Below are 19,380 nucleotides of genomic sequence, written 5' to 3'. Positions count from 1 at the left end.
GACCGGCTTTTCAGTATCATATCGATAGGCACGATCGACAGGCGCGACTGACAGGCATGACAGGCACGATAGGCACGACGGGCACGACAGGCAGGACCCCCCGTGCCCCCGCCGCCGCGATACAGAACCCCTGCTGCCTAAAACTCCAAAATGGAGCCCGAGAGAGTTTCTAAAGTGCCGACTTACGACCACAAGGCCTGGCACAGCAAGGAGCCCCGCTGCCATTAAAACAACCCCTGCAGGCCCTTTCCCCGAGGGGCTGCTCCATCCCCACAGACCAACATGGCCGACAGCCCGCCCCGGGCCGAGAACTACAACTCCCGTCATGCCCCGCGCGACCACGTGACTCCCGGGCGGCGCGGAGCCCTCCATTTCCCGGCATGCCCCGCGGCGCAGCTCCCTCCCCCCCCCCACACACAGGCGAACTCCATTTCCCGGCATGCCCCGCGGCGCAGCTCCCTCCCCCCCCACACACACAGGCCGCTCCCGAGGCCCGGCCGGTTTTAATCACCGTCCCCGGTGACACCGAAACCCGCGCTCGCCGTCAAGGCAACCCGCCCCCCCCCGCCGCCATGACAGCCCCAAGCCCGGAGCGGCCTTTCCCGCCCCCGCTGCCGGGCGGGAGAGAAAATGGCGGCGGCGGGCGGAAACGGCGCTGCCTCCTTCCGCCTCGGTAGGGCTTGCTGCGTTGCGATTGGCTGCTGCCCTCCCCCGGCGTGGGCGGGGCTTCCGGTTGGGGGCGGTCCTCAAGCTCTGCTTCCGGTAGTGGCGGAGGGGGAAAGAGAAGGAGCCTGAGGCGAGGCGGGGGGTCCCGCCCGTCCTCCCTCCGCCTCACGCCCGCCATGAGCCTGCAGTGGACGGCAGTCGCCACCTTCCTCTACGCCGAGGTCTTCCTCGTCCTCCTGCTCTGCGTCCCCTTCGTCTCCGCCGCCAGGTAAGGCGGGAGGGGAGACCCCCCCCCCCCCCAGTGGCGATATTGGGGGTTCCCCCCGCCCCCCTCCCCAAATTTCCATCCCCGACCTCTGTGTTTCTCTGGTTTTTCCCACCCCAAGATGGCAGAAGATCTTCAAGTCGCGCCTGGTGGGCCTGGCGGTGGCCTACGGCAACACCGTCTTCGTCGTCCTCATCGTCATCCTCGTCCTCCTGCTTTTCGGTGGGTGCTGGGCCCCCCCCCCCGACATGCAAACAAACTCCACAATTAGTGACATTGTAAATTAGGGGTCTTCGTCTGCGCTGGGGGGGGGTTAGTCCCACCAAAGTCGCGCGCGCCCGACTCGCCATTTCGCTTCCAATTTACGGCCGAGTGTTGCCTATAGGTAGAGCCTCGCGATACGCCCATACGTGGGCACGGTCGAGCCCCGCTTCACGTTAAAATTAGTTCCAAAAAGCCGCAAGGCCGGTTGGTTTTGGGGCCGACCGCTGCTTCTTCTCGGGGACTATCCCCTGCCCCAGCCCGCCTCGACCGCGCAAACGTTAAACTTCTCATCCTCTTCGGCCGCGTCCACCCCTATTGAAATTTCTTTAATTTCGCTATAAGGTAGATAATTATTAAACAGTTCCTATCCATATATCACTCTAACCATATATCACTTTTATATCACTCTAACTTGGATAGATACTGGGCACAATGTAGAACATAGCCCAAAGTGATAGATCTCATTCAGTGGAGGGAATTTCATTTCACATAATTTTTCAAGGTCACAATATCTCTGTCATCTGGGTTTTTAAAAGAAAGGGCAAGTGTCAGCTAGTAAAATCATAATGAATTCATATATGCAGGTTTTTAAACATATGTTGAATGAACATATAAAGCAATTGTTGTCCATATATCTACTATAAAGGTTCCCTTGGCTCCTCGTTTCACCCCTCCCCAAACCGATTCCCCCCCCAATTCCCGCAGACGCGCTGCGGGAGACCCGTAAATACGACGTGACGGAGCGGGTGGCCCTGCAGAGCAGCCCCGGCGCCCTCGAGCATTTCCACATGAAGCTTTTCCGAGCCCAGCGCAACCTCTACCTGGCCGGTTTCGCTCTCCTGCTCTCTTTGTGAGTCGTTGCGGGGGGATAAATTTGGGAGGGGGGGGGGGTCTGGGGGTGCCGAGGAACCCGCCTCACCCTCCCTCCCGCAGCCTCCTGCGCCGCCTGGTCACCCTCATCTCGCAGCAGGCCGTGCTCGGCGCTTCCAGCGAAGCTTTTCGGAAACAAGCGGAAGGCGCCAGCCAAGCCGCTCGCCGGTACATGGAAGACAACGACGCCTTGCGGAAGGTACGGCGGCGATTTGGGGGGGAAGACGGAGGCGTTCGGGCGCTTCGGGCCCCGATGTGCCCCCCCACTTCGGTGTGTGTCCCCCCCGCCAGCAGCTGCAGGAGGCAGGGGGTGACGGGGGCAGCCCGTCCCCCTCCCACGACGAGAACGAGACCCTCAAGGCCAAGGTGGAGAAGCTGAAGGAGGAGCTGGCGGCCAGCAAGCGCAGTACGGGCAGGGTTTGGGGGGGGGGGCTGCTGGTTTTTTGGGGGTGAGCCTGACACAGACGCCCCCCCAACCACCCCCCCACAGCTCTGGAGAAAGCGGAAAACGAGGTGCAGGCCATGCGGCGCCAGGCCGAGGGATTGACGCGGGAATACGACCGGCTCCTGGACCAACACGCTCGCCTGCAGGTGTGGGGGGGCCGCCCCAAACCCCCTTACAACCCCCCCCCCCCCCCCAAAAACCCTTTTTCAGACCCCCTAACGCCCCCTTACTGCAGGCAGCCCACGATGGCCCCCGGGACAAGAAGGAGGAGTGATTAGACCACGCCCTGGCCACACCCGCTGGACCACGCCCTTGCCCCCCCCCCCCATTCCTCCTCCCAGTTCAGGGAGTGGGGGCAAAACCGGGACAAGGTTGTTTCCAGCCCCCCCCCCCCACCCTGTATTTGGGGACCCCCTGCGCCGTGGCAGCACTCCGGGGGGGGTGGGGGGCGCGGGGGGGGGGGGCTCCGAACCCCATTTCATGGGGTCTGAGCCCCCCCCCTTTTGCCCCTTCCAGGGGGGGGTCCCCAAATTTGGGCAGCGGGGGAACTCGCCCCCCCCTCAAACACACACCAGCTTCTGCTTCAATAAACGTGTGGGATCAGGCCACGCTCGTCTCCATCTCCCACCCTCCTCGAGCCCCCCAGTTTCCCCCCCCAGGTCCCCAATTTCCCCCCCAGGTCCCCTTTTACCCCCCCAGGTCCCTTTTTACCCCCCCCCGGTCCCTTTTTACCCCCCCCAGGTCCCCTTTTACCCCCCCCCGTCATCACCCGGGTGCGGAGATCGCCGAGACTCGGCCGTTTTTATTGGCGCCGCGCACAGGAACGGGGAGCCGGGGTGGGGGGGGCACGCTACGGGGCAGCTCGTTTGTCTGTCCGTCAGTCCGCCGGGGGGGGTTATAGTCCGTCCCGTCCGTGGGTCCCGTAAGGCTGTGGGGACAGCCGTGGGGCTGGCCGGCTCGCCGTGGGGCCGGCTGTCCCGCCGTGGGGGTTGTCTTGCCGTGGGGCTGGCTCGCCGTGGGGCTGGTTGGCTCACCGTGGGGCTGGCCATCCTGCCGTGGGGCTGGCCAGCTCGCCGTGGGGCTGGCCAGCTCGCCGTGGGGCTGGTTGGCTCACCGTGGGGCTGGTTGGCTCACCGTGGGGCTGGCCATCCTGCCGTGGGGCTGGCCAGCTCGCCGTGGGGCTGGCCGTCTCACCGTGGGGCTGGTTCGCTGTGGGGCTGGTTGGCTCACCGTGGGGCGGGCTCGCTGTGGGGCTAGTTGTCTCGCCGTGGGGCTGGCCGTCTCACCGTGGGGCTGGCCATCCTGCCGTGGGGCTGGCCAGCTCGCCGTGGGGCTGGCTGTCCCGCCGTGGGGCCGGCTGTCCCGCCATGGGGCCGTCTCGCCGTGGGGCCGGTCCCCTCGCCGTGGGGCCGGTCCCCTCGCCGTGGGGCTGGCCATCCCGCTGTGGGGCTGGCTGGCTCACCGTGGGGCTAGTTGTCTCGCCGTGGGGCCGGCCGTCCCGCCGTGGGGCCGGTCCCCTCGCCGTGGGGCACCCCCCACGCTACAAGGCGGCGTGCAGGGCCCGGGCCTGCGCCCGCAGCGCTTCGAATTCCCTCTGCACGAAATCCGTCAAAGCTTTCCGCATTTCCACCTGGGGGGGGGGGGGGCAGAGCCGTGGGGCTGGACCCACAGAGCCGTGGGGCAGAACGGAGTCGTCCCGTGCCCCCCCCCCGCCGTGGGGCAGCCCCCCGAGCACTCACCGTTGACGTCCCCTCAGCCCGGAGTCGCTCCAGGAGGGGCCGGACGCTGAACGGTCGCCCCACGACCACCGTAATTCGCTACGGGACAGCGTCAGTAAAAACCCCCCCCCCGCACCCCAAAAGCCCCCCCACAACCCCCCCACCCCACCCCAAAAGCCCCCCCCCCCGCCCCACAGCCCCCCCACCCCCCCAAATCCACCCTGCCCCACTCATCCCCCCGTAATCCCCCCCCCCCAGCGCATCCCGAGCCCCAAAACTGCCGCCCCCCCCCCCCCCAAAAGACGCCCCCCCAAAGCGCTCGCTCACCTGCCCCACGCGGGGGACGTAGGGGGGGGCGTTGGGCAGGACGTCGTTCATGCCTGGCACGGGGGGGGGGGGGGCAGCTTGGCGTCGGTGTGGCCTAGCGGTGAGAGACCCCCCCCCACGGCACGACAACCCCCCCCCCCGGCGCCATAAAACCCCCCCCGGCATGATAAACCCCCCCTCACAGCACCATAACCCCCCCAGCCACAATAAACCCCCCCCCCCCGGCACCATAAAACCCCCCCACGGCACCATAAAACCCCCCCTATGCCACGATAACCCTCCCCCACGCCACGATAGACCCCTCCCAGCCACGATAGACCCTCCCCCAGCCACGATAGACCCCCCCCAGCCACGATAGACCCCCCCACGCCACAATAACCCTCCCCCAGCCACAATAGACCCCCCCACGGCACGATAAAGCCCCCCCACGGTACGATAACCCTCCCCCAGCCACGATAGACCCCCCCCACGGCACAATAGACCCCCCCCCCCCGGCACGATAACCCTCCCCCACGCCACGATAAACCCCCCCAAAACCCCCAAGTCATATTCTGCCCCCCCAGCCCCACCTGCCTGTATCCCCCATCCCACTCCCCCCTCCCCAAATTCTTCCTGCCCCCCCCCACAACCTCCCAGACCCCCCCCCCTCGGTTTTTTGGGTTCCCCCCCCCTCGGTTTTTTGGGGTCCCCCCCCGGCCCCGCTCACCCCCGTGCCACAGGGGCAGGACGACGGGGTCGAGGCGACACTCGGCCAAAAGGCGCCCGATGCCTGCGGGAGGGGGAAGGGGGGGGTGTTTTTTTTGGGGGGGGGGGGCCACGAGAGGGCAAAGGAGGCGGGGGGGGTCACGAAGCGATTTGGGGGTCGGGGGGGGGGGGCTCACCCCACTTGAAGCGCACAAATTCCTGCCCCATGTTCACTTTGCCTGTGGGGACACAGGGACGTGGGGGGGGGGGGCAGCACAGGAGAGCCCCCCCCAGCCCCTTATTTGCCCCCCCAGCCCCTTATCTGCCCCCCCAGCCCCTTATTTGCCCCCCCCAGCCCCTTATCTGCCCCCCCCAGCCCCTTATCTGCCCCCCCCCAGCCCTTTATCTGCCCCCGCCTCGCCTCCACCCAGGTCTGGAGAAGAGAACCCGATCCCCAAAACTCCCAGTCTCTCCTACTGGTTCCAGTTCCCCCCCCACCCCCCCACTGGGGGTCCCAGTGACAATACAAACACCTCCCCCAATCCCAGTGCTCCCAGTCCCTCTAGACCAAACCACCCTCCCGTTCCCCAGTTTCCCCAGTGCTCCCAGTCCCTCTAGAGCAAACCGCCCTCCCGTTCCCCAGTTTCCCCAGTGCTCCCAGTCCCTCTAGACCAAACCACCCTCCCGTTCCCCAGTTTCCCCAGTGCTCCCAGTCCCTCTAGACCAAACCGCCCTCCCGTTCCCCAGTTTCCCCAGTGCTCCCAGTCCCTCTAGACCAAACCACCCTCCCGTTCCCCAGTTTCCCCAGTGCTCCCAGTCCCTCTAGACCAAACCGCCCTCCCGTTCCCCAGTTTCCCCCAGTGCTCCCAGTCCCTCTAGACCAAACCAGCCTCCCGTTCCCCAGTTTCCCCAGTGCTCCCAGTCCCTCTAGACCAAACCGCCCTCCCGTTCCCCAGTTTCCCCCAGTGCTCCCAGTCCCTCTAGACCAAACCGCCCTCCCGTTCCCCAGTTTCCCCCAGTGCTCCCAGTCCCTCTAGACCAAACCGCCCTCCCGTTCCCCAGTTTCCCCCAGTGCTCCCAGTCCCTCTAGACCAAACCGCCCTCCCGTTCCCCAGTTTCCCCCAGTGCTCCCAGTCCCTCTAGACCAAACCGCCCTCCCGTTCCCCAGTTTCCCCCAGTGCTCCCAGTCCCTCTAGAGCAAACCAGCAAACCACCCTCCCGTTCCCCAGTTTCCCCAGTGCTCCCAGTCCCTCTACACCAAACCACCCTCCCGTTCCCCAGTCTCCCCCAGTGCTCCCAGTCCCTCTAGACCAAACCGCCCTCCCGTTCCCCAGTTTCCCCCAGTGCTCCCAGTCCCTCTAGACCAAACCGCCCTCCCGTTCCCCAGTTTCCCCAGTGCTCCCAGTCCCTCTAGACCAAACCACCCTCCCGTTCCCCAGTTTCCCCAGTGCTCCCAGTCCCTCTAGACCAAACCACCCTCCCGTTCCCCAGTTTCCCCAGTACTCCCAGTCCCTCTAGACCAAACCACCCTCCCGTTCCCCAGTTTCCCCAGTGCTCCCAGTCCCTCTAGACCAAACCGCCCTCCCGTTCCCCAGTTTCCCCCAGTGCTCCCAGTCCCTCTAGACCAAAGCGCCCTCCCGTTCCCCAGTTTCCCCCAGTGCTCCCAGTCCCTCTAGAGCAAACCAGCAAACCACCCTCCCGTTCCCCAGTTTCCCCAGTGCTCCCAGTCCCTCTACACCAAACCACCCTCCCGTTCCCCAGTTTCCCCCAGTACTCCCAGTCCCTCTAGAGCAAACCAGCAAACCAGCCTCCCGTTCCCCAGTTTCCCCAGTGCTCCCAGTCCCTCTAGAGCAAACCAGCAAACCAGCCTCCCGTTCCCCAGTTTCCCCAGTGCTCCCAGTCCCTCTAGACCAAACCGCCCTCCCATTCCCCAGTTTCCCCAGTGCTCCCAGTCCCTCTAGACCAAACCGCCCTCCCGTTCCCCAGTTTCCCCCAGTGCTCCCAGTCCCTCTAGAGCAAACCAGCAAACCAGCCTCCCGTTCCCCAGTTTCCCCAGTGCTCCCAGTCCCTCTAGACCAAACCGCCCTCCCGTTCCCCAGTTTCCCCCAGTGCTCCCAGTCCCTCTAGACCAAAGCGCCCTCCCGTTCCCCAGTTTCCCCCAGTGCTCCCAGTCCCTCTAGACCAAACCACCCTCCCGTTCCCCAGTTTCCCCAGTGCTCCCAGTCCCTCTAGACCAAACCACCCTCCCGTTCCCCAGTTTCCCCAGTGCTCCCAGTCCCTCTAGACCAAACCGCCCTCCCGTTCCCCAGTTTCCCCCAGTGCTCCCAGTCCCTCTAGACCAAACCGCCCTCCCGTTCCCCAGTTTCCCCAGTGCTCCCAGTTCCTCTAGACCAAACCACCCTCCCGTTCCCCAGTTTCCCCAGTGCTCCCAGTCCCTCTACACCAAACCACCCTCCCGTTCCCCAGTTTCCCCAGTGCTCCCAGTCCCTCTAGACCAAAGCGCCCTCCCGTTCCCCAGTTTCCCCAGTGCTCCCAGTACCCTCAGGGAAGACGTGCACCCAGTCCCCCTGGTTGAGCTTCTCCAGGATGAAGTCCATCCCTCGCTGGTACACGCCGTCCCCTGGGGACACCAGTTCAGCGCACTGGGAGCTCTCCAGTACGGACTGGGACCAGCCCAGCACCCCCCCCACTCCCCCAAAGTAAACCGCAATCTCTCCCAGTACACACCACAACCACACCAGTACAGACTGGAAACCCCCAGACCACGCCGGGCCTGGCCCAGCACCCCTTAGCACCCCCCCCAGTACAAACTGGGATGCCCCCAGCGTAAACAGGGATCCCCTACCTCGCCCCTGCACCCCCCCACACCTCCCAGTTGCTCCCAGTTGCTCCCAGTCGCCCACCCCGGCAGACGGGGACGCAGCGGCCCAGGCTGAAGAAGCGCGAGTGCAGCTCCCGGGTGAAGCAGATGTCGGCGGCCGTGGGGGTCCTGGGGGGGGGGGGGGGGGATGGGGTGAGCAGGGGGGGGGGGGAGGGGCCTCCCCGGGACCCCCCCCCACCCCAAAAACCGCCCCCCCCCCCTCACCAGCGCATCTTGTGCAGACTCCAGATGTGCCGCAGCTTTAGGGAACCTGGGGGGGGGGGGGGGGGGGTCACAGGAGCACCCCTAGACCAGGCACAGGCACCCCCCCCCCCCCAAACCCCTGGGACCCCCCCAACACCCTTGGGACCCCCCTGGGACCCCCCCAACACCCTTGGGACCCCCCCCCCAACACCCTCAATATCCACTGGGGAACCCCCACCGCTGCCAGCTGACCCCCGCGGCACCTCCCCAGAGCCTCAAAGCACCCCAGAGACCCCCCCCCGCCCCCCCAGCACCCCGTGGGACCCCCTGGGGACCCCCCCCCACCCCACCAGCACCACTTGGGACCCCCCCTCCACTCCCCCAGCACCCCTGGGGACCCCCCCCCACCAGCACCCCTTGGGACCCCCCCTCCACTCCCCCAGCACCCCTGGGGACCCCCCCCCACCAGCACCCCTTGGGACCCCCCCCACCCCAGCAGCACCCCCTGGGACCCCCTGGGGACCCCCCCACACCCCACCACCACACCTTGGGACCCCCCTGGGCCCCCCTGGGGACCCCCCCACACCCCACCAACACCCCTGGGGACCCCCCCCACCCCACCAGCACCCCCTGGAATCCCCTGAGGACCCCCCCACACCCCACCAAGACCCCTGGGGACCCCCCCCACCCCACCAGCACCCCCTGGGACCCCCCCCACCCCACCAGCATCCCCCAGGATCCCCTTGGGACCCCCTGGAACCCCACCCCCACCCCACCAGCACCCCCTGGGACCCCCCCAGCACCCCCGGGGACCCCCTGGGGACCCCCCCACACCCCACCAAGACCCCTGGGGACCCCCCCCCACCCCACCAGCACCCCCTGGGACCCCCTGGGGACCCCCCCCACCCCACCAGTACCCCCTGGGGACCCCCTGGAACCCCACCCCCACCCCACCAGCACCCCGGGGGACCCCCCCACACCCCACCAGCACCCCTGGGGACCCCCCCAGCACCCCCTGGGACCCCCTGGGGACCCCCCCCACCCCACCAGTACCCCCTGGAATCCCCTGAGGACCCCCCCACACCCCACCACCACCCCTTGGGACCCCCCCAGCACCCCCTGGGACCCCCTGGGGACCCCCCCACCCCACCAGCATCCCCCGGGATCCCCTTGGGACCCCCTGGAACCCCACCCCCACCCCACCAGCACCCCTGGGGACCCCCCCAGCACCCCCTGGGACCCCCTGGGGACCCCCCCCACCCCACCAGTACCCCCTGGGACCCCCTGGGGACCCCCTGGAACCCCACCCCCACCCCACCAGCACCCCTGGGGACCCCCCCACACCCCACCAGCACCCCCTGGGACCGCCTGGGGACCCCCCCCACCCCACCAGCATCCCCCGGGATCCCCTTGGGACCCCCTGGAACCCCACCCCCACCCCACCAGCACCCCCTGGGACCCCCTGGGGACCCCCCCCACCCCACCAGCACCCCCTGGAATCCCCTGAGGACCCCCCCCACCCCACCACCACCCCTTGGGACCCCACCAGCACCCCCTGGGCCCCCCTGGGGACCCCCCCACACCCCACCAACACCCCTGGTGACCCCCCCCACCCCACCAGCACCCCCTGGAATCCCCTGAGGACCCCCCCACACCCCACCAAGACCCCTGGGGACCCCCCCCACCCCACCAGCACCCCCTGGGACCCCCTGGGGACCCCCCCACCCCACCAGCATCCCCCAGGATCCCCTTGGGACCCCCTGGAACCCCACCCCCACCCCACCAGCACCCCTGGGGACCCCCCCAGCACCCCCGGGGACCCCCTGGGGACCCCCCCCCACCCCACCAGCACCCCCTGGGACCCCCTGGGGACCCCCCCCACCCCACCAGCATCCCCCGGGATCCCCTTGGGGCCCCCTGGAACCCCACCCCCACCCCACCAGCACCCCTGGGGACCCCCCCAGCACCCCCTGGGACCCCCTGGGGACCCCCCCCACCCCACCAGTACCCCCTGGGACCCCCTGGGGACCCCCTGGAACCCCACCCCCACCCCACCAGCACCCCTGGGGACCCCCCCACACCCCACCAGCACCCCTGGGGACCCCCCCAGCACCCCCTGGGACCCCCTAGGGACCCCCCCCACCCCACCAGTACCCCCTGGGACCCCCTGGGGACCCCCCCCACCCCACCAGCATCCCCCGGGATCCCCTTGGGACCCCCTGGAACCCCACCCCCACCCCACCAGCACCCCCTGGGACCCCCTGGGGACCCCCCCCACCCCACCAGCACCCCCTGGGGACCCCCCCCCCGCCGTACCCCAGAGGTGGGGGTCGTCCATACAGGACTGGTGGTTGGAGAGGGTGAGGAGGGGGGTGAGGGGCCCCCGGCGCTCCACCAGTTCGTGCAGCACCTCCGCGTTGTGCACCCGCAACCGGTTCAGGTAACCTGGCACCGGGTGGGGAGATAAAAATAAAATAAAAAAAGGGGGGGGGGGGGCACCCAGCCAAGCCAGCTCCGGTCGCCGGTGGGTTACCGGGGGGGGCGTGGGGGTCACTCACGGGTCCAGACGCAGCTGTAGGTGCCCACCAAGCCGGTAACGAGCCGGCTGGCCAGGGCCCAGGGCAGGGACGGCCCCGCGGGGAACGGCCACTTCACCGCCAGCGGCATCCTGCCATCGTGGGGGACTCGGGGACGGAGTCGGAGGGGGGGTGACACCGGTTAAACGGGGGTCGCGGCCCTCCCCGGGCCGCCGGGGACGCGTCCCGCTCCCGTCCCGCTCCTCACACACACACACGGACCCCGCTCTGCCGTAAACCGCCCGCCGTGCCGTAAAGCGCGCCCGGCCGGCCTGTCGTAACTTCTCCCCGGACACGCACTCACTGTCGTAAATTAGAAAGGGGAGAAGGGGGGGCGCTGCCGTCAAGCGCGGCGCGGAGGTCGTAAAAGCGGCGGGGGGGAAAAAAAGGAGCCGGGGCAAGGCGAGAGGCGCTGGGCAGAAGGGCCCGAGATGGGTGGGGGGCGAGCTAGGAAGGCGGGTGCACCATAGAGGAGCAGGGCCGCGCCCCGCCCCCGTGTGCCGGACGCTACCGGTTCCCCGCCCACCACGTGGGGGGAGGGCCCCGCCCACCGCCGTCGCCAAGGCGACGCCCGGCGCCATTTTGGCGTGAGGAGGCGGCCGCCATTTGGGGAAGGGCGGGGAGAAGGGGCGGCCGGTCTCGACAAACCGTCCCGCCCCGTTCCCCCCCCCCCCGACCCCTCCCGGGGACCCGGCGGGGAGACGGAGGTGGAGCGGGACGGACAGGTACCGCCGGCCGGTTCCTTCATCGATCTCCGGGCTCCCGAGCCCGGCCTCGGCTTTACCCCCCCCCCGCTCCCCTCCTCGTTCTCCTCAGGGCCCACCCGGGGCGGCCGCCGCCGCCGCCGCCGCCGCCATGGCCGCTGTCTGGCAGCAGGTACTCGCCGTGGATGCCAGGTGAGACGGGGGGAGCCCTGTCGCCTTGTCCCTGTGAGGGAGAGGGGGGGGAGATGTTCTGACTCCTGGTGCCTTTTTGGGGGGGGGGGGGGACGCGACCCGGGCACTTGGGTCCTTGTCAGGGAGGAGACACCCTGATGCCCGGGTTCCTTGGGGTGGGGTGGCAGATCGCGATGCCTGGTCCCTTTGCGGGGGGCAGATCGCGACACTTGGTCCCTTTGCGGGGGAACAGACCCCGATGCCTGGTGTCTTTGTGGGAGGGCAGATCCCGATACTTGGTCCCTTTGTGGAGGGCAAATCGCGATGCCTGGTCCCTTTGCAGGGGGACATATCGTGATACCTGGTCCCTTTGCGGGGGGCAGATCCCGATACCTGGTCCCTTTGTGGGGGGACATATCGTGATACCTGGTCCCTTTGCAGGGGGGCACATCCCGATGCCTGGTCCCTTTGCGGGGGAACAGATCCCGATGCCTGGTCCCTTTGGGGGGAACAGATCCCGATACCTGGTCCCTTTGGGGGGGACATATCCCGATGCCTGGTCCCTTTGCGGGGGGGCACATCCCGATGCCTGGTCCCTTTGCGGGGGGGCACATCCCGATGCCTGGTCCCTTTGCAGGGGGGCACATCCCGATGCCTGGTCCCTTTGCAGGGGGGCACATCCCGATGCCTGGTCCCTTTGCGGGGGGGCACATCCCGATGCCTGGTCCCTTTGCGGGGGGGCACATCCCGATGCCTGGTCCCTTTGGGGGGGGGCAGATCCCGATGCCTGGTCCCTTTGGGGGGGACAGATCCCGATACCTGGTCCCTTTGGGGGGGCCAGATTGCGATACCTGTGCCCCCGCACACGCGTGTATCTCCACGCGCCCCCCCACGCCACGGTGCGGGCCGCCACCGGCGTGAGGGCACCCCACCACCATCACCATCATCATCACCGCCGCCGTGTCCTCAGGTACGCAGCCTACCGCACGCCCCGCTGGCCCCAATTCCGGACGCAGTACGTGCGACGACGCAGCCAGCTGCTGCGGGAGCAAGCGCAGGGAGGGACGCTGGAAGGCGGCACCCGGCGCTGGTACCTGCGGGTGCGCACCCGCCTGCTGGCCCAGCGCTACGGGGCCCTCTCCGAGCAGAGCAGCTGCCGGGCCCACAGCAGCAGCGCCCTCCGCGCCAGCCGCACCACCCTCGACCGCATGGAGGTAACGGGCGCGGGAGGGGGACGGGGGGAGGCGAGGCGGCGAGCCCCTTCCCGGGGCGGGGGGCTGTGGGGTCGTGGCGTCCCTCCTGGGGGGGCCCCAGCACCCGTTCTGGGGCTGCAGCACCCCTTTTGGGGGTGCTTTGGGGCTGCAGCACCCATTTTGGGGATGCTCTGGGGCCCCAGCACCCGTTTTGGGGCCCCAGCACCAGTTTTGGGGATGCTCTGGGGCCCCAGCACCCATTTTGGGCCTGCTGCACCTGTTTTGGGGGTGCTCTGGTGCCCCAGCACCCATTTTGGGGCCTCGGAACCCATTCTGGGGGTGCTCTGGAGCCCCAGCACCTTTTTTGGGGCTGCAGCACCCATTTTGGGGGTGCTTTGGGGCCCCAGCAGCCCTTTTAGGGCTGCAACAACACTTTTGGGGATGCTCTGGGGCTGCAGCACCCATTTTGGGGCTACAGCACCCATTTTGGGGGTGCTCTGTGACCCCAGCACCCATTTTGGGGCCTCGGAACCCATTCTGGGGGTGCTCTGGAGCCCCAGCACCTTTTTTGGGGCTGCAGCACCCATTTTGGGGGTGCTTTGGGGCCCCAGCAGCCCTTTTAGGGCTGCAACAACACTTTTGGGGATGCTCTGGGGCTGCAGCACCCATTTTGGGGCTACAGCACCTATTTTGGGGCTGCAGCACCCATTTTGGGGGTGCTCTGTGACCCCAGCACCCATTTTGGGGCTGCAGCACCTGTTTTGGGGGTGCTTTGTGGCCCTAGCACCTGTTCTGGGGCTGCAGCACCCATTTTGGGGGTGCTCTGCAGCCCTAGCACCCGTTTATGGGGCTCCAGCACCTGTTTTGGGGCTGCAGCACCCGTTTTGGGGGTGCTCTGGGGCCCCAGCACCCGTTTTGGAGCTGCAGCACCCCTTTTGCGGGTGCTTTGGGGCTGCAGCATGCCTTTTGGGGCCCCAGCACCCGTTTTGGGGATGCTCTAGGGCCCCAGCACCCATTTTGGGCGGCCTGCTGCCCCCGTTTTGGGGGTGCTCTGCGGCCCCCGCACCTGTTTTGGAGCTGCAGCACCTGTTTTGGGGGTGCTCTGGGGCTGCAGCACCCATTTGGCAGGGTGCGGGGGGTCTCAGCAGACATCCTCAGGGCTTCAGCACCCGTTTCGGGGGGCCTGTGGGGTCCCGGTACCCCTCCGGGATCCCCGCGACCCCAGCAGGGTCCCCACGGCCACGTCTTTCTGCCAGGACTTCGAGGAGGACCCGCGGGTGGCCCGGGGACACCGTCGCTCCCTCAGCCGCGGCTCCCACCCCGGGGTCCCCCGCGGGACCACCGACGAGCGGTGAGCGCGCCCGGATCCCCCCCGTGGTCGGCGGGTGCTGGTGGTGCGGGGACGGGGAGTCAGGGTGCTGACACCCGCGACGCCTCGGTCCGCAGCCCCCCCGGAGTGGTCCCGACGCCGCTGGCGGAGGCGAGCCGCGCCATGGCGGGCGACACGACGCTGAGCGAGAACTACGCCTTTGCCGGCGTCTACCACGTCTTCGACCAGCACACCGACAGCGCCGGTAACCGGGGGGAGGGAGGGCGGGCTGGGGGGGGGGCGACCCCGCGGTCGCGCCGACGCTGACGCTCGCCGCCGGGTTCCAAGTGCCGAAGGTGCAGTTCGCGCACGACGACCGTCACCTGCTGGCCTGCTGCTCGCTGGACGGCACCATCTCCGTTTGCCGGCTGGCGCCGGGACCGCCGGCGGTGCTGCGGGTGCTGCGGGGCCACGGGGGCGGCGTTGCCGATTTCGCCTGGTCCCTCTCCAACGACGTCCTGGTGTCGGCTTCCCTCGACGGCACCCTGAGGCTCTGGGCTCCCGCCGACGGGCGATGCATCCGCCGCGTGCCGGACCCCGACGGCGCCGCTCTGCTCTGCTGCGCCTTCCAGCCGCTCAACAACAACCTCACCGTGGTCAGTCGGGACCCCGATACGACCCCCCCCCCCCCCCCACATCCCTGGGTGTCGTCCCCCCCAGTTTTGGGGTCCCCTCGCTGCATCCGCGCTTTTCCGAGCCGCTCAACAACCGCCTCGCCGTGCGCGCGTCCCCTCCCCGGGTCCCTTCGGCGCGTTCCCGAAACCCCCTCAAACACGGCAGCCCGCCGGTGACCTCCTCGAGGGGGGTGGGTGGGTGGGGGGGACACGGGGGGGGGTGTCCCACCCTCCCCGCTGTGTCCCCAGGTGGGCAGCGCCCGGCACATGGTGCGGGTGGTGAACATCTCGACGGGAAAAGCGGCGCGGGGCGGCGCGGGACGGTTGCCCGGACGGGTGCTGGCGCTTTGTTTCGATTCCCCGGGTCGCGTCCTTTGGGCCGGCGACGACCGCGGTTCCGTCTCCTCGTTTCTCTGCGACCCCGGCACCGGTACGGAAAACTACGCGGAGGGGGTGGGAGCCGCGGGTGCCGACTCCCACCTCGCGTGTCGTTACGTGTGTCCCCCAGGGCGGCTAACGAAGGCCTCGCGGGTGGTGGTGCAGGCGGGCGGCTCCATCACCTCGCTTTCGGCGCGCGCCTGGGCCAGCCGCGAAGCCCCCGACCCTTCCCTGCTGGTCAACGCCTGCCCCGACCGCCTGCTGCTTTTTCGGTACGGGGACGGGGGTACGGTGGGCGCTTTGGGGTGACCGTAGGGCTCACACCCCCCCCCCCCCAATTTTGTCCCCCATTTGCCCCCGCAGGGTGGTGGAGGAGGAAGGCTCGGGAGCGCCGGGACTGCGGCTGCGGCGCAGCTTCCCCACGCGGCACCGGGAACAACCCCTGCGCAGCTGCTTCTGTCCCCTCATGTCGTTCCGGCAAGGCGCCTGCGTGGGTACGTTACGGGGGACGGACACGCGGTTTTGGGGGCGGCGGGGCGGGCGGGGGGGGGTGATTCCGCCCGCGCCCCATCCCTTTGTCCCCGCAGTGACGGGCAGCGAGGACGCCTGCGTGCACTTCTTCGACGTGGGGCGTGCGGCGCGGGCCACCGTCAACACGCTGCAAGGCCACGGCGGGGCGGTGCTGGCCGTCGCCTTCAACTGCGACGAGAGCCTGCTGGCCTCCAGCGACGCCGCCGGCACCGTCATCGTTTGGCGTCGGCAGCACGCCTGACTTACCCCCCCCCCCCCCCTCGCGCGTCACCGTCACGTGTGTGCGTCCCCAACTCGTGTTGTCACGTGTCGTCCTCCCCCCACCCCCCCCGGCATGGCACGGACCCCCCGCTGCGTTCCAACAAGCGTGTTTGCACCCGGCGCCCGTGCGGCTCAGAAGAGGTACTTGCGACAGGCGGCGGCCCCGCACTTGCATTCGATGCGACCCCGGGCCCGGGGGGAGCCCCCCAGGCCCCCCCCCGCCAGTCCAAAGTTGGAGTCCATGCGGGTGCTCTCCGCGTCCACCGGGTCCACTGGGGGAAGCGGGGGAACGTGGGGTGAGGGGGGGGGTATTGCTGACACCCCCACCTTTCCCCCCCCCGCCCGCTGCCCAAGTGCTGCCAGGACGGAGCCTCCCGCGCGTACCCCAGTGGCGGTCGTCGCCCCATATTGCCCAGCAGCCTACGTGGGGCAGCGACGGGGGGCCGCGGGGCAGGGACGGGGGGCCACGGGGCGGGGGGCCGCGGGGCGGTACCGTGCATGTTGTAGTCGAAGGTGAGCTCCTCGCCGGCGCGGATGGGGCGGGTGGCGAAGAGGGCGATGCGCGGCAGGCGCTCGTCCAGGTTCTCGATGAAGACGTTGTACACCTGCAGGTTGGGGTCGCACTGCCGTGGGACAGACACCCCCCCCCCCCGCACACACCGTGGGTGGGTGTGGCTACGGGGGCGGGGGGCGTGTCCCTTGGTAAGCCCCACCCCCCGGAGCAACAAGCTGGGAGGTGCTACTCAAGCAGGCGGTACCCTGAGGGGGGAAGCCCCTCCCCATGTTGAAGCGGGAGGGGCTCCCCGCAGTGGGTGGAGCTGCAGCAAGCCCCGCCCCCCCCGCCCAGACGAAGCCCCACGAAAAGGTGTTCCCGCAGTGGGTGGTGCTGCAGCAAGCCCCGCCCCTCACCCCACAGTTGAAAAGTTGATGTGCCCACAGTGGGCGGTGCTGCAGCAAGCCCCTCCCCTGGGTGAAACCCCACCCCCTGGGCCAGTGAGGCTCCACCCCCCCATAGTTGAAGCAAACATTCCCACAGCCGGCAGTGCTCCAGCAGGCCCCGCCCCCTCCCAGGCAAAGCCCCACCCCTCACCAAAAGTTGATGTGCCCACAGTGGGCGGCGCTGCAGCAAGCCCCTCCCCCAGGCGAAACCCCACCCCCTGGGCCAGTGAAGCTCCGCTCCCCACAGTTGAAGCAAAGGTTCCCACAGCCGGCAGTGCTCCAGCAGGCCCCGCCCCTCCCGTCGCGGCCCCGCCCACTCACGCTGTGGTTGACGAAGTGGGAGATGTTGCCGTAGTGGGCCGCGTCCACGGTGTAGACGTCCTCCACGTAGTCCAGGTCGAAGAGGTAGGTGGCTCCCTGCCGGTCGTACACCTGCCCCCGGCGCTCCGCCTCCTCCGACGTGATGATCTGGGGCGGGGCCGCCGTGTCACGCCCGCGCCACGCCCGCCCCGCCCCACCCCGCCCCGCCCGCGGTCTCTCACCTCCCCCACGTACTCCATGACGAAGCTGTTCTTGCGGATACGCTCGAGGGTGCGGACGCCCCAGCCGCGTCCGTTGCCGGTGCGGAAGATGCAGAGGTCGTAGCGGATGCCCTTCTGCACCACGCGGTTGGGGCAGTCGGCGCCGCAGCGGCACCGCGAGTTGCACTCGTAGATGGGCAGCCCCGCCCGGATGCGCACCTGCCCCGCCTCGTTGTAGGCGAACTTGTTGCGGGACGCCCCGGGGCAACAACCGCCCGCCGCCTCCGCCAGGCAGTCGCGGCACTCGCAGCCCACCGCCACCGGCGTCAGGTTGACGCCGGCCCCCACCTTGTACTCGTTGATGTAAACGAAGTCCCGGGGGGGGCCGTGCAAGTCCACCTCGTTCTCCACGGCGATGCGACCCCGGTGGCTGCGGGTGCTGTTGAGGAGCCGCTCCCAGCGCCGCAGGGCCCGGCGTTGCTCCGCTTTCTGCACCAGGTAGGAAGCGGCGCGGGCGGGCAACCCCCGCGGACCGGGGCGGACCGGCCCCCCCGGGGCACGAGCCAGGTCCTGGTGCAGTTGCTTCAGCAACCCGTGGCAACGCAGGTTCTTGCGGGGCTCCCAGGTGTTGGCGGTTTCGGGGTAACCCCGCCACTTCACCAGGTAGTACTCCTCGTCCTGCCAAGGGGGGTGGGGGGAATGTTGGGGGGTTTCTTTGGTTCGGGGGGGGGGTCACCATGCTCTGGTGACCTTGTGGGGCGCCAGGGGAAACCCAGATGTCAAGGAGGGGGGGACGACGCTCGGGGTGACGAGGGACCCTGGTGTCCAGCGACGCTGTGGGGCCTCACAAGGTGAGGGGGGGGGGTCCCGGGGATATTAAAGGGGATTCGTGAGCCCCCCCCCCAAAGCACTCACCCTCACACGCTTGTAGTCGCAGAGGTACTCCACCTCAAAGTCCCCCAGGTTCCGTCGGGTGACGCCGAGCGCCGGGCAGCGCACCCGCTCCAGGCGGCACAGGTCCTGCAGCCGCGACCACGACGATTTACAGCAGACGGAGCAGCCTGGACGGGACCGGGACGGGGGGGTCATTACCGGGACACACACACACACCGGGGAACCGGACACCCCCCAAACCCCCTTCCCAGCACCCCCAGCCCCCCCCCGCCGCCGTCCCCAGCGCCCAAAGCCCCAGCACGAACCGAATCGGACCGAACCGGAGCGAATCCCCCCTCACGCCGCCGCCGCCGCCAACGGTCGCCCGCGCGCCCCCTCAGAGGGGAAAAAGGCGGGAAGCGGCGCGCGGCCGTTAGCCCGGCGCCCCCGCCCGCCCGGCCCGCGCGCGCACCTTTTAAATTTTCCGCCATTTTCTATCGCTGCTTTTTTTTTTTTTTTTTTTTTCTCCTTCCCTTTCCTTTTCACCCCTCCTCCTCCTCCTCTTTTTTTTTTTTTTTTTTTTTTTTCCTGTCTCTCTCTCTCTCTCCCCTCACTTCCGCCCGGCGAGCAGCGCGCGGCGCAGCTGGGGGCGTGCCCTCCTCCCAGATCCCCGCCCCGCCCTGTTCCCATTGGCGGTAGCGCCGCCTCATTTGCATACTCCCTCCCGGCAGCCCCCGCGCCTCGGCCGTTTAACCCACCCTTCCCCAAAAAAACCCGATTTTCACCCATTTCCTTCACCGCTCCCGCCTCGCTCGGGTGGCGGAGCCCGCTCCTTCCCCCCCCCATCTCCACCCCGGGGGGGGAACCGATCCCGCCGGCCTCACCCTCCCCGCCTTCCTCCCCTCCACAGCCGCGCCGCACCTCCCCGCCTCATTAATAGCTCATTA

At 68.7% G+C, this 19,380-nt stretch overlaps 4 protein-coding genes across 9 annotated transcripts; 2 read left to right on the top strand and 2 right to left on the bottom strand.

Annotated features, from left to right (window-relative positions):
* Positions 1–759: 759 nt before the first annotated feature.
* On the top strand, positions 760–3,083 carry BCAP31 (B cell receptor associated protein 31). Of its 2 annotated transcripts, none has more exons than XM_069773961.1 (7): positions 760–934; positions 1,053–1,153; positions 1,901–2,045; positions 2,129–2,264; positions 2,360–2,471; positions 2,556–2,656; positions 2,746–3,083. In XM_069773961.1, the coding sequence occupies exons 1-7, from the start codon at positions 843–845 to the stop codon at positions 2,782–2,784; spliced, it is 726 nt and encodes a 241-aa protein (XP_069630062.1). In that variant the 5' UTR covers positions 760–842; the 3' UTR covers positions 2,785–3,083. The 2 variants fall into 2 exon arrangements, with proteins under 2 accessions (XP_069630062.1, XP_069630061.1); XM_069773960.1 differs by having other exon boundaries at positions 2,357–2,471; positions 2,746–3,077.
* Positions 3,084–3,941: 858 nt separating this feature from the next.
* Positions 3,942–11,100, bottom strand: TAFAZZIN (tafazzin, phospholipid-lysophospholipid transacylase). 4 transcript variants are annotated; one of them, XM_069773957.1, is made up of 10 exons: positions 10,862–11,100; positions 10,620–10,748; positions 8,325–8,370; positions 8,143–8,228; positions 7,779–7,859; positions 5,437–5,478; positions 5,262–5,324; positions 4,556–4,608; positions 4,250–4,327; positions 3,942–4,104 (listed from the first exon to the last, which is right to left on the bottom strand). In XM_069773957.1, the coding sequence occupies exons 1-10, from the start codon at positions 10,968–10,970 to the stop codon at positions 4,051–4,053; spliced, it is 741 nt and encodes a 246-aa protein (XP_069630058.1). In that variant the 5' UTR covers positions 10,971–11,100; the 3' UTR covers positions 3,942–4,050. The 4 variants fall into 4 exon arrangements, with proteins under 4 accessions (XP_069630058.1, XP_069630060.1, XP_069630059.1 ...); XM_069773956.1 differs by having other exon boundaries at positions 3,946–4,140; positions 10,862–11,099; XM_069773959.1 differs by lacking the exon at positions 5,262–5,324 and having other exon boundaries at positions 3,942–4,140.
* Positions 11,101–11,474: 374 nt separating this feature from the next.
* On the top strand, positions 11,475–16,104 carry WDR13 (WD repeat domain 13). The gene is made up of 10 exons (XM_069773952.1): positions 11,475–11,604; positions 11,696–11,775; positions 12,725–12,968; positions 14,204–14,298; positions 14,394–14,521; positions 14,605–14,912; positions 15,180–15,360; positions 15,439–15,580; positions 15,672–15,802; positions 15,896–16,104. The coding sequence occupies exons 2-10, from the start codon at positions 11,735–11,737 to the stop codon at positions 16,078–16,080; spliced, it is 1,455 nt and encodes a 484-aa protein (XP_069630053.1). The 5' UTR covers positions 11,475–11,604; positions 11,696–11,734; the 3' UTR covers positions 16,081–16,104.
* A 94-nt stretch (positions 16,105–16,198) lies between these two features.
* SUV39H1 (SUV39H1 histone lysine methyltransferase) lies at positions 16,199–19,009 on the bottom strand. 2 transcript variants are annotated; one of them, XM_069773955.1, is made up of 6 exons: positions 18,906–19,009; positions 18,476–18,621; positions 17,582–18,238; positions 17,361–17,507; positions 16,594–16,705; positions 16,199–16,372 (listed from the first exon to the last, which is right to left on the bottom strand). In XM_069773955.1, exons 1-6 carry the CDS (start codon positions 18,922–18,924, stop codon positions 16,233–16,235), a joined length of 1,221 nt encoding a protein of 406 aa, XP_069630056.1. In that variant the 5' UTR covers positions 18,925–19,009; the 3' UTR covers positions 16,199–16,232. The 2 variants fall into 2 exon arrangements, with proteins under 2 accessions (XP_069630056.1, XP_069630054.1); XM_069773953.1 differs by having other exon boundaries at positions 16,594–16,723; positions 18,906–19,008.
* Between the last annotated feature and the right edge of the window lie 371 nt (positions 19,010–19,380).

This window comes from Haliaeetus albicilla, chromosome 29 (genome assembly GCF_947461875.1).
Source record: "Haliaeetus albicilla chromosome 29, bHalAlb1.1, whole genome shotgun sequence".
Taxonomy (NCBI): domain Eukaryota; kingdom Metazoa; phylum Chordata; class Aves; order Accipitriformes; family Accipitridae; genus Haliaeetus; species Haliaeetus albicilla.
The sequence above is the reverse complement of the archived record's forward strand: the minus strand, read 5'-3'. Positions and strand labels throughout refer to the sequence as shown.